This window comes from Neovison vison, chromosome 4 (genome assembly GCF_020171115.1).
Source record: "Neovison vison isolate M4711 chromosome 4, ASM_NN_V1, whole genome shotgun sequence".
Taxonomy (NCBI): domain Eukaryota; kingdom Metazoa; phylum Chordata; class Mammalia; order Carnivora; family Mustelidae; genus Neogale; species Neogale vison.
In genome coordinates, this window is record NC_058094.1 from 75,862,986 (window position 1) to 75,876,506 (window position 13,521).

At 41.0% G+C, this 13,521-nt stretch overlaps 1 protein-coding gene across 2 annotated transcripts in view; it reads left to right on the forward strand.

Moving 5' to 3' along the window:
- NSMAF (neutral sphingomyelinase activation associated factor) overlaps positions 1 to 13,521 on the forward strand; it is a 58,415-nt gene that overhangs the window by 15,473 nt on the left and 29,421 nt on the right. For both annotated transcript variants that reach the window (XM_044245552.1, XM_044245553.1), the window contains exons 2-9: positions 2,244 to 2,333; positions 5,544 to 5,622; positions 5,718 to 5,785; positions 5,866 to 5,902; positions 9,813 to 9,863; positions 12,597 to 12,668; positions 12,980 to 13,027; positions 13,124 to 13,176. In XM_044245552.1, coding sequence (XP_044101487.1) covers positions 2,244 to 2,333; positions 5,544 to 5,622; positions 5,718 to 5,785; positions 5,866 to 5,902; positions 9,813 to 9,863; positions 12,597 to 12,668; positions 12,980 to 13,027; positions 13,124 to 13,176 — 498 coding nt within the window. The remainder of the gene's footprint in view (positions 1 to 2,243; positions 2,334 to 5,543; positions 5,623 to 5,717; positions 5,786 to 5,865; positions 5,903 to 9,812; positions 9,864 to 12,596; positions 12,669 to 12,979; positions 13,028 to 13,123; positions 13,177 to 13,521) is intronic.

A 13,521-nucleotide genomic window follows, 5' to 3' on the forward strand; every position in this document is an offset into this window, starting at 1 on the left:
TTTTTTTTAAGATTTTATTTATTTGACACAGAGAGAGAAATCACAAGTAGGCAGAGAAGCAGGCAGAGAGAGAGGGGAGAAAGCAGGTTCCCTGCGGAGCAGAGAGCCCGATGCAGGGCTCGATCCCAGGACCCTGGGATCATGACCTGAGTGGAAGGCAGAGGCTTTAACCCACTGAGCCTGTAAGGATATTTATTATAGGCTTTTGACCTCCTGTTCTCTAGAGAGAAGTTCTTGAGAACTTCAAGTTGTGTCCTGCTTGTTTTGGTCTAGTTCTTTCATAATAGAGGCTGGTGATCTTGGGTTATCCATTCTTCTTTAAGTGTGAAATATGTAATTCTGTGTCACTGTGGGCAGGCCTTTTCTGTTGGGCTTCAGTATGGGATCATGCTGAAAAGACCTGACTCTTTCAAATATTCCTGTCCATGGGTCTTTACAGATACTTTGTGTTTTCTAATAATAATCTATCAAACTGTTACTTGGAATGGTTATGTCTTCCTACTTTTTACTCCATAGCCTTGCTCTCCATGGGGCTTCTTTGTACCTAATATCTTCGATTTGGGGTCTTTTTGGAAGTCCTATGATTTAAGTTGGTTTTCTTCTGATAGGTACCTCCCACTGGAGGTGTGTGCTGTTCTGATTTCTGATTGCTGCTGATTCCTCCCATCTGTTTTCCGTTTCTCACAAATTTGTTGCTCTCATCTTCCTCTGTGACTCTTCAATTTTCTTTAGTCTGTGGTTTTTTAAAAAATATTTTCATTTACTCAAATTTTAGTGGTTCTTCTGGAGGTAACAGAAATAGACACACATGCTCAATCTGCTATGTTTATTGGAGAGACCCTGTCCCTAACACAGCAGAATTCCAGTCCCACACTCCCCCTGAGAGCTTTTCCTGGAACTCTGGATGCCACTGGTTTCCTGAATGAAAACACTTGTTTCCAGTTATTTGCCACATACTTGTTTCTGTGGCCATACAACTGAATTAATACCTTTTCTTATTACCTTATTTTGGTTGTGTGTGTGTGTGTGTGTGTTTAAGATTTTATTTATTTATTTGACAGATGGAGATCACAAGTAGGCAGAGAGACAGGCAGAGAGAGAGAAGGAAGCAGGCTCCCTGCTGAGCAGAGATTCCGATGTGGGGCTGATCCCAGGACCCTGGGATCATGACCTGAGCCGAAGGCAGAGGCTTTAACCCACTGAGCCACCCAGGTGCTACTTTATTTTGTTTTTAAAAGTTTAAGACACTTGGGCGCCTCAGTCTGTTGAGCATCTGCCTTCAGCTCAGGTCATGATCCCAGGGTCCTATGATAGAGCCGCTTATTAGTAGCTGGGCTCCCTGCTCAGCGGGGAGTCTGCTTCTCCCTCTCCCTCTGCCTGCTGCTTCCTCTGCTTGTGCTCTCTCTCTGTCAAATAAATAAATAAATAAGATCTTTAGGGGCGCCTGGGTGGCTCAGTGGGTTAAAGCCTCTGCCTTCAGCTCAGGTCATGATCCCAGGGTCCTGGGATCGAGCCCCGCATCGGGCTCTCGGCTCAGCAGGGAGCCTGCTTCCTCCTCTTTCTCTTCCTGTCTCTCTGCCTCCTTGTGATCTCTGTCTGTCAAATAAATAAAATCTTTTAAATAAATAAATAAATAAGATCTTTAAATAGAAAAAGAAAGTTTAAAACACATTAAATTTTAAAAGGAACTATATTTTAATCCTATTCTGTTCAATTTACTTATTTGTTCAATACCAAAGCATTAGACTTGTTATTACAGGGAAATATCTAGAGATCTACCTCTCAGAGGCATATGATCTTGTGGAAGTAGCAGGATAAGTGTAACTAACCATGAGGCAGAACACTAGACCAGGAGGGGTGTACAGCCTGGAAGGGGAGGTAGGGAAGTCTAGTGGCCAGCCAGCAGAAACAAAGGATGAAAACTCCGAAGGTGGGAAAGCCCCAGGATTGGATCAGACAAGAATAAATTTTATTTCATAAAATCTGGGGTTTCTCTTAAAGGAATTTTAAAAATCCATCTGTAAGTAATTTTATTTATTGTATCTTTTGCTCGGCTAGGCAAATCTGTCTCTTGCTTTCTCCCACTGAATAGAGGACAGCATCTAATATATAATACACACCTATAGGTATTTGATAATTTAATGAACAATCACTTCGGGAATAGATGCTTTAAATATTCTGCTTTCTTATGCTTAAAAAAATAAACATGAGGTTTTATTTTGTTCTGCTTTTTCCAAATTTAGATTTTCCTTGCTCCTACTTAACTTGGAGGAATACTACTTTGAACAACACACCGCTAATCATATTCAGAACAAAGGCGGTCAGTATGAAAGGTAAGGAAGATTTTTGGATCTCTGTGAACTAACAGACCTTTCCCTTGTCTGATATTTTTTTTTAAGATTTTTATTTATTTATTTGACAGAGAGAGACCACAAGTGGGCAGAGAGGCAGGCAGAGAGAGAGAGGAGGAAGCAGGCTCCCCGCTGAGCAGAGAGCCCGATGCGGGACTCGATCCCAGGACCCTGAGATCATGACCTGAGCCGAAGGCAGCGGCCTAACCCACTGAGCCACCCAGGCGCCCTTGTCTGATATTTTTAAACTGAAATGTATGGTCATATAGATTTGTCCCCCTTCTGTACTGGGAGAGTAACGAGAAAGGAGGACTTCAAAGTTGTTGCTATAACTTCAGATATTTTCTAAAGCTGAGAAACAGTGTGTACGAATTCCTCTAATGTGTGTGTCTAACTCAGCTGGACAGGACTGATTCATTCCAGCTCTTTTTTCTTGTACCACTTTTGTACTTACACTCTCAATTATTTGGGTTATGGTGTTATAAAGTCATAATCATAAAACACCAGAGTCGCATAAAAATCAGTACTTTCAAAATGAATAATTTGATTTGAACTGGAAGCAAAGTCAATTTTCTCTATATTGTATTCATTACTGTGTATTGCTATAGAAACACACTTGGTTTCTTTCGCCATACTTTTTGAAAGCTGTGTATAATAATGTGTAATGAAGTATTTAGTTTAAAATGCCAACTTGGAATTAACTAAGATCAGAATTGTTCCCACAAAATTGTATCTGCCGATGATTTCCTTTGGGGATGTCCCTTAACTGTAGGTCATAACTTGATCACACTTTGATATTAGATAAACTCTATAATTTTTAGTGTTCCTCAACTTTTATCTTGAAAGGACCACCACAAGCCATGTGGTATTTTTTTAAATACAACCTAAAGTGAGAAATACTTAGCTTTTTGTTAGGGAACTTATGGCATGTCTGTTTCCTTAGCAGTCAAATTAGACAATTCTTGTTCCTTGAGATCAACACCTTGCTTTCCTCTGGAATTTTGCTCATATTCTTCTCCCTAATTCCATACCTCTGTTTTTCCTCCCACTACTCCTCTGCTGTATACCATAAAACATTTTGCTTAAAATTAAGTGCATTTATTTATTATTAAAACACAAATATAAGCTAGCAACCCAAAACCTGTTTTTATAATTTTTAAGTTATTAATGGAGTTCAGTGGTACGACCCATGGAAGTGAATTTGGTGATATCTAGCAACATTGCATGTGCATTTACCTATTGATCTAGCAGGTCTACTTGTAGAGAACTATCTCACTATCTTACCATGGGAGATATAGAAATGTAAATATATACAAGGTTATTTATCATAGCGCTACTTATAATTGTAGAATACTGAAAATAATCCAATAGGGGACTGATTGAATAAACAATGGAATGTCCTTGTAATGGAGTACTATGCAGCTGTAACAAAGGAGTGAAGCAGGTCTGTGTAGTGCTGTGGAGTGATCGCCAGCATATATTCTGTGTGAAAAATAAGGGGCAGAGTACTGTGGATTGCATGCTAGCTTTCACATAATTATGAAGGGAGAAGAATAATTTTTTGGTTATATTTTTAAAAATTAAAAACATTTTAAATTATATATTTAAAAAAACATAAACTAAAAGCTAATGAAAGTGATTATGTACACAGAAGGATCGATGGGGAAATAATATAAAATGACAACTAGACATCTCTGACTGTTCCTTATTTTATAATTTTGCCTTTGGAACTGTAGAAATATTTTACATATATTTTAATATAGACTTAACATTTCAGAAGAAACAGTAAATCTTATAAAATCAAAGAGAAAATGAAACAAGTGAACTTAACTATATGTATGTTGGAAGGTTAACCAGAGAATTATTGTAATCAGCTTCACAACATAGTAATTTGTGTCTCTGGTGAGATATGGCCCAAGTTGAAAAAGAATTGCAAAAAGAGGTTGTAAATGTTTTAGTTGTAATATCGTTGTTAGTAATTTGGGTATTATTATTTTGAAACTGGTTTATTCACATGTGCACGTAGATTTATATAGTTAAATGAAGCAAATGAGTAATATGTCTATGCAAAGACAAGACTTTCAGGATGAAAGACCTACAAATCTAATCGTAAAGGATTTAAATTAAAAACCTAATGTTACATTTGAATTGGAAATGTTTGTATAGGTTCATATACTTTTCTTTTAAAAGAAAGTATTTTCGGGGCACCTGGGTGGCTCAGTGGGTTAAAGCCTCTGCCTTCAGCTCGGGTCACGATCCCAGAGTCCTGGGATCGAGCCCCACATTAGGCTCTCTGCTCAGCAGGGAGCCTCCTTCCCCCTCTCTCTCTGTCTGCCTCTCTGCCTACTTGTGATCTCTGTCTGTCAAATAAATAAATAAAATCTTTTGAAAAAATGAAAATAAAAAAAATAAAAGAAACTATTTTCTAGCTTTCCCCTCTGGAAGGGCCTAGAAACAACCCGGTAGCCATGAGCACTGAGACTGTGCTGTCAGTACCACTTCCCACAAAAAAAGAATGAGGGCTCTTTGAGAAGTTGCTGAATCTAAGTCTGGGGCAGGAAGGGTGCAAGGTGAGCCTGGCACGTCTTGTCCTACTGGCAAGTAAGGGAGGTGTCAGAAACTACTGCACATTGAATGAAAAGGGCACAAGAGCCCACTGGAAGAATTAGGCAATAAATGGGACAAACTGAACACTGAAAAAGAGCAATGCCTGCAGTGGTGGAAATGTGTCAGAATCATTAGAATCCACAAGTTCATGAGATGTTTATATTACCTGGCAGGGCTCCTAGGACACCAACTCATTATCCTAAAACTTGATGAATGGGAGATAAAGAATCAAGCTATTTTTTCTGCTTTCTTTGTACAAATTGTACTTCAAATCATAGATAAATACTGTACTCCAGATCATTCATATGTGTATATATATATATATATATATATATACCATAAAGTTGTTCTTTGTCGATGAATTCTGGATGGTAAACAGAAGGAGTGATAAAAATTTCAATTCCTAATGAATAATAGGATTGGGTTGGCAAACCATCGGCCTGGGGTCAATGTAATTAAAATAATTATATTGTTGTTCTTTCAGTTAATGCTTTAGTTATCTACTTTCTAGTTAAAATATATTATGATTCTTTTTTGACTTTCATTATGTTCATTAATAATAATCCTTTTTACTTTGATCCCTAGGAAAATCAGAGGCTCCTTAAAAATATGTTCAAAATCAGTTATTTTTGAACCAGATGTAATATCCCAGCCCATCATTAAGGTAAATGCATTTTAAATGTGAATAGAGACATTCCTACTTTTTGTGTATATTTTATCCTTGCTTATTTTTGTAATATTTCTCTCAATTTTATCCAGATTCCTTTGAGAGATTGCATAAAAATAGGAAAACATGGAGAAAATGGATCCAATAGACACTTTGCAAAGTATGTCATTGTCACTAACTGTTTAATTTTACTTCTACCAAAATAAGTTTATATATTAATAACTTTTGTCTGCATTGTAGGGCAAAATCCGGGGAGATTTCACTCATTTTCAGTCAGGTAAGAAACACATAGTAAATATTTTTTCCTAACCTGAGTGAATGCAGGCACACAGACACAGACACACACACACTTTTTTTTTTCTTTAGCACTGACATTATTTGTAGAAATCTCAGATGAAGACTATGCTCACATGCATAGATGTGAGCATAGATGTTTACATGTTTTTAAGATTGAACCATTGAGAACTATATTTTTTTATAGTTTATTTAAAACTATGAGATCCTTAATATTTGGGTTTGGTTTTTTCTTTAAGATTTTATTTATTTGAGAGAGTTAGAGTAGCTCAAGCAGAGGGAGCAGCAGACAGAGGTAGAAGCAGGCTCCCCACTGCGCAGGGAGCCCAATGCGGGACCTGGTCCCAGGATCCTGGGATCATGACCTGAGCTGAAGACAGACACTTAACTGACTGAGCCACCAGGTGCCCCAAGATCCTTAATGTTCATAAAGTTGTGTGATGCCTACAGGTTTATGGCTTTATCCTCAGGAGTCCTGCCAGAGTGTGGGGGTTGAGCTGGAAGCACTGCGGTCTCTCCTGCAACCTCTGAGCCATTCAGAAGGTGGGAGGCCAGCAGCACAGCCCCGAGGGGGATCTCAGGGTGACTGCTGGTGACAACCAAGGCCCCAACTCAGGATGTGCCATCTCGTACAAGTTAGGAGGCTTGGGGTCCTGACCTTTTCTCATCCCAAATTTATTCATCATACATATATGTTCCTAGTATCATGCTTAATACCAGCAACACGGAGAAAAAACACGGTTTTTCTCCTGTCATACATGCAGTTCATCTATTTTAGTTTAGTTTTGTTTTTTTCTTAACTTACAAATAAGATGGGAGTGGAGGGACTCTCTCTCGTGCTTTTTGCTCTGGATTTTTACCTTGTTCATCTCTAAGGTGAGAGGGTTAGAGATCATGTTGCCCCAACTATGTCCAGAGCCCTAGTTCCATGAAGTGTTCAAAGGAACATCCTTCCACGCTCAGGTAAGTGTAGGAGAAGCTGTGGGAAGCAACGATATGGCTTTCTCTACTTCGGGACCTGACTCAGTGCCACAGCAAATAGAGAGAGGGTCTGGAGGAAGCGCCGTGAGGATCTCAGGGAGGCAGAAGGCTGGGAGCAGAGGTGCTCCCCATGGTTTTTGGACCACTTACCTCTTCTTTTCATGGAGCACTTTTTAACGTATCTTGAAAAATATTTTTAAAAAGTTGGGAGATACCACATTAGGTAGTTTTCTAGGTCTGCCTTCCACAGGTCAATGAATCTTAAGGAAGAAAGCATTTCACAGCCTATCTTTGACTTCATGTTGTTTTAACCGGCATAGAGGCAAATGCTTGTAGCCATCTGCTACTCTGGGTTGTGGGGACGGGGGGAGCAGAACACAATTATTAATAATTCAGGCCTATACCTGTGCTCTTGTTGTTTCTGAAGTATCCTTCTGCTTCATGGTCTCTTGTTAGAAAGTCCATATCTGGAAAGGAAGAAGAACTTTTTCAGTTAGAAGTGTGGTTTCCATTATAAAAATTATCCATTTTACTTTATTTACAAACTTACTAGAAGAGGTGTCATGCCAGGCAAACTCAAAACCAGCTTCACATCCAGAGGTGACCAGTCATTAGTTATTCTTTCTAGAATTATTTCAAGCTTCCTGGACTGAGTATACAATCAAAAAAAAAAAAAACAAAAAACACAAAAAAAACCCCAAAACTCAACTTTTGTGAGTTTTGATTACCTTAAGTGGTCACAGTGTTTCAGAAATAATGTTATGGTCCTTTAGGCTTTTAGAGGATTTTGCTTCTTTTGCTTCCAAATTTTCTTTCCAAATTTTAGAAAGTTTTCCAAATATTAGAGAGTTTTGCTTCCAGATTTGCTTTCCAAATTTTAGAACAAAGAAGGGTGTATGTGTGTAAATAATAGTTTTTGTCATGCATTTTTATATCCAGGAAATATATTTAAGATTATGAAGCTATGGGAAAAAAACAAAATACCAAAAGCCCCTCTCCCCAGGGACTTTTCCTTGAGATCGGGGAAGAGACAGTAAGCAGACATCTTCTGTAATGAAGACAATGCCGACAGGACCGAAGGCTAGAGAAGGATGAGGAGCACGTGTGCTGCGGTGTTAGAACCGCCGGGGCGGCATGTGAAGGCACACTGCTCGAGGGCTGAGCGAATGAGCCAGGCAGTGCGCTGAGCTGCGGAGGCCCTGAGAGGGAGCATCCTGGTGGGCGGCAGGTGCAGTGAGGAGGAGGGTGCCGGGGGCAAGGCACAGAGGGCAACTGGGCAGAAGGGTCTGAGCGGTGGCAGGGTCCGTGTCACAGAGAGCCTGCGGGCCAGAGTTAAGAGTCCAAATAAAGGACAAAAGTGAAACCTCCCTGGAAAACTGAGAAGAGGAGGGGCGCCCCCTGCTTTGTATGTATTTGCACAACTCTTGGAGGCCAGGTAGAGAATATGCTAGGGGCAGGGGGCATGGGCAGAAGCAGGAGGGCCTTTTGGGGTGCTGAGAACTCAGGGGTTTTGGATCAGGATGGTAGCAATGGCAGGGTGAGAGGTGGTCAGCATCTGGATGTGTTCTGACGGAAAACCCCACAGATGTGCAGTACAAGGGAAGTTGCAAGGTACAAGGGAAAACCATCAGGAATGATTCCCAGCAGGGTGGATAGCCATGCCCTTTATTGCTGTGAAGAAGCCTGGAGAAGAACAGGCTTTGTTTAGAATGTGGCCTCTGAGAAGAAAAGCCTGGTAGGCATTTGGGAGCATTGGTGTGGGGGTCTCCAGGAGGAGACGGAGATGAGAAAGAGAACGGGTTAGCGTGGGTAACACCCTGGGGCTGGATGAGGACTCCCAAGGGCTGAGTGTGCACAGAGGGTCTAAGGACAGAGGCCCAGCAGCTCTGCCAGGGGGTGCTTGGGAAGAGAGAGGGTCGCAAGGGAGACAGTAGGAGCAGCGGATGAGGTTGGGGAGGGCCAGGAGCCAGCGGCTGGAAACCCAACTGGGAAACTGCTTTAGGAGAACCGTGAGCTCTCTCACATGCTCTGAGAAGCAGAATCGAGGAAGTCCTTAGAACAAACTCCTGGGTTTGGTGACATGGAGATCCTCTGCACCTTTTATGACCTTCTCAGGACTGGGTTTCCATAACGTGGTGCAGCTGAAAACCTGTCCTAAGCCCAAGACACAGTACAGTCAGCTCTTGCAAAGGGTTTTTCCATGAAGAGGAACAGAAATGGCAAAAGAAGGATATAAGACCAAGGGAGGGTTTGCATCAATGGTTTGTTTCAAATGGGAGAAAGTGCAGCGAGCATATTACACAACCAAAGTTTTTGAATAGCTTACATGTAGAGGGAGGTCTGCATTCTGTGGCCTAGTTCGGTGACTGGCTTTGAGGACCCAGGCACACCCTTCACCGAAACAGGAGGGAAGACAGGGCTAACGGGACCAGCTCCATGTTGGTGGCTCTGGGGGTGACCTTGCTTGTTGGACATGGTTACTGACCTACAATGTAAACCAGTGGCTGTGTGTATGAGGCACTGTGTGCCCAGATCACCTCTAGAGAAATTTCTTGATGTTAATAAATGTATTTCATACCATAGTAACTCTGTTTCACCCATTTCTTAGAAAATAGGCACTTAGATTAGCTTCTTTCACCCATCTACTTGGTTACTTGGGACAAGTACAGAATTCATAAAACATCTTAAATATTTTATTTATTCAATAATTGTTGCTACCTTGTTGCCTTGATGAATCTCTTTTTAACTTAATATTTGTTATTCTTATATCAGTCTAAGATTAATGCAAGTACTTTTGGAAACTGAGATTATGTGACAATGATTTAAATTCCCTTCATAATACACTAATTTATGGTAACTCATTATTATGAAAATTTTTAGTTATTTTACAAGTATTGATTTTTCTGTCTCAGGTGTATTTCATTAAAGAACACAACATTGTTGCCCCTTATAAAATAGAAAGGGTAAGTAAAGCTTTTCATTTATTCCTAGCAATTTGCGTAGTGATTTTAAGCAATGAGATTTTGTGACTTTATTAACATCTTTAATCAAATATAATAATTATGTGTATTTAGAAGCCTCTTACCAGCAGTTATAACAAAATTACCCAAGGGAGCTACAGACTTTAGTCCAAGAGACTTCAATTAACTCTTTGACTTAAAAACAAATGTGTCTAATAAGGGAGAAAAAAAAAAGCTTAAATTATTAGATTAGAAATTGAAATCGGAATATGTATCATTTATAGATTATTTGCTGGATATTACTGAGAATGTATTTTTTTAAATGCTTGAGAAATACTGATAAGTTATAAAATACCCTTATTTGGGAGCTCAGTCATAATTTATAAATTCTCTTAATTGGGAGAAGCTATGAGTAGACTTGAATTCAATGTCTGGTTTTCCAGGACTTATCAAGGAAGCATAGATGTTACATTTAACCATTTTGTGCTTTATTTAATTCTTTTGCTTCAGCTTAATGTATAGTAAAGGGTAACTTTGACCAAGAGAGAGTCTTTATAGGACTGACATCAGGCTAGTGCTCTGCATAGTGCCACCTCTGTGAAGAGGAAAAGCCACCCTCTCTGAGCAAAGAGCCCTGCAGGCTGAATGTCTGTCTCTGCAGTGCTTAGCCCGCGCCCGTGGGACATGTGGACCACACACTGCGGCCTTGGGGCTTTATGCGCAAGAGACACTTGCATGTGCCAGTTAGTCAGAAACCACAAATACGAGATTAACTTACTCTCTGGTGGGGCTCTTGGCATTGGGGAAGGATAGTTCTTAATTGCGGGGGTGGGGCATCCCTTTCACTGCAGCCTGCTCCCAGGCTAAACCAGACACCCCTACTATACCTTCACCCCTGCTGTTGGATAGTACCTCCGTACACAAGCCTCATGGAGGTGGGGATGCCTCTCTCCCAAGCTGAGAACCACCGCCTAGAGGGCTCTCCCTCCTAAGGCTCTCCTGATACCCACTTGAAGGGCAAAGCTGTTCTTGGCCCACTGAAAAGTTATGTAAAGGGAGAGGAGGGAGGTTGTCTGAAGCAAAGAAAAGCACTTTTGTTCCAGTGTGAATTGGAACACCCGAGGATTTCCAGATTTAAAAAAGAGGGGAATAGTGACAACGATGGTGACCATGAGAGATGACAGAATAGAAAGTGCTTGTTCCTCTCATGGTGGCCCTGATTCAGTCAACGATACATGGACTGGTCCCTTTTGTGATAAACCTGGAAACCAGTTAAGAGGCTCTGCACCCAGGTTAGCATGAAATGAGCCTCATTGAGGCTGATGGGGATGTTGGTAACATCCTTTCAGTGTGGGCCCTCCCTAGGCAAAATACCACATGATGGGAGGGAACTCCCAGCTCCCAACTTCTGCTGGGGAGGGAGAGACAAGACTGGACTATGTGCCCAGTGTTCCGACTGTTGCGGTGGCTCTCAAGGGACTGGCTTCTGTCTTGCCTGTCTTGGAGCAGCGACAGGAGCTGGTATATGCCCTAGACGCATGGGGCCATTGAAAACAAGGGGGAGCTGGACATCTGGCTGCTGCTCCAGGGGACCCATAGTCCAGCAGACAGAGGACAGAGCAGCCCAACAGACTCTCCCTCGGGGCAAGGAGAAGAGGACAACGTGTGACACATCACATTAATCTTCACAGTATATAACCCCCCACCATCCTCCAAGCACCTAAGTATTTGAAGCAAATGCTGACAGAATTGAAGGGAGAATTGTTAGCAACCCAGTAATAATAGAAGACCTCAGTGCCCCACTTAGTAACGGGTAGAACATCCAGACAGAAGGTCATTTAGGAAACAATGGGTCTGACCAACACTGTAGACCAGATGTAGACCTGAGGGACACAGAGAACACTTGACCCAACAGCAGCAGAGTCCACATTCTTCTCAAAGGCACACAGAACATTCTCTTGGCTACATCACGTTAGGTCACAAAACGAATAAAAATAAATTCAAGATTAAAATCATATCAAGTATTCCTTTTGCCCACCATGGAATAAAACTAGAAATACATAGAAGGAACATTCACAAGTGTGTGTAAGTTGAACAACACCCTTGAACCACCAGTGGGTCAAAGAAGAAATGAAAAGGGATATTTAAAAATATCTTGGGACAAACAAAATCGAAACTAGAACATGCCTAAACTTAGAGGATGCAGCTAAAGCAGCACTAAGGGGAAAGTTTGTAGTGATACCTGCCTACATTAAGGAAAATAAATGTCTCAGATTTAAAAACCCAACTGTGCACCTCGAGAGACTAGCATAAGAACCACAAACTAAGTCTGAAGTTAGCAGAAGGGACAAAATAATCCATGTAGCAGGAAGTCTGACAGAATCTACTCTCCCCCTCCAGGGTGGGGTGCGGGCAGATATGCACACAGGTCAGCAGGGGGTTGCAGATGTTCTTTTTTTTTTTTTTTTTAAGATTTTATTTATTTATTTGACAGAGAGAGATCACAAGTAGGCAGAGAGGCAGGCAGAGAGAGAGGGGGAAGCATGCTCCCTGCTGAGCAGAGAGCCCAATGCAGGGCTCGATCCCAGGACCCCGAGATCATGACCCGAGCCGAAGGCAGAGGCCTTAACCCACTGAGCCACACAGGCTCCCCGGTTGCAGATGTTCTTAAAGGAATACGGTTTGACTTGCTTCTTCCCCGTCCTTTGATTTGATTTAATTTCCCTTTTTTATTAGGGCAAGATGGAGTATGTCTTCGAACTGGATGTTTCAGGGAAAGTGGAAGACGTGGTGGAAACCTTGCTTCAGGTAAGCCTTCACCTCAGTTGGGCATTCATGGGGCAGAGAATTCAAAGCAAACTTGGGCAGAAACTCAAAAAGAAAGAAATCATATTTATACATCTCACTAAAAACAATTTCTTTTATAAATATGAAGCAGATTTACTTGAGTATGTGGAATTTGAAAACTGCATATTAGGAAGAAGTCATAGATATAGCAGAAGTGATCTTAACCATTACTAAGTAACAGAATGATTGCTGTTTTTCATTGCTTCTAAGGAAATACCTTTCTACTGTTTTAGCAAAAAAAAATAAATTTTTGTTTATTTTTAATATTGTAGCTTCACAGAGCCTCCTGCCTTGACAAACTAGGGGACCAAACTGCCATGGTAAGAGTTTCTAAAGTAAATTGTCTTTACTGTGAATTAAATTGTATTGATATTTTACTCATAAATGCTTATTTTTAAATGGTTTTGTTTTCATAGATAACAGCTATTTTGCAATCACGTTTGGCTAGGACGTCATTTGACAAAAACAGGTAAGTTGATGATTTCATTCCCTGATTCTTTTCCTTTTTCTTTCTTTCTTTCTTTTTTTTTTTTTTTTAAGATTTATTCATGTGAGAGAGTGCATGTGCGTGTGAGTGAGGGGGCAGAGAGAATTTCAGGCAGACTCCCTGCTGATCGTGGAGCCTGATGTAAGGCTTGATCCCAGGACCTCCAGATCACGACCTGAGCCAAAATCAAGAGTTGGGTGCTTAACCGCCTGAGCTAGCCAGGTGCTCCTCTCTCCCTGATTCTAAAAGACGTCTTATGCCTGTATGCCTGCTTCAGCTTGTCCCAAACCGCCCATGACCATCTGCAGCATCCAGACCCACGTGTGG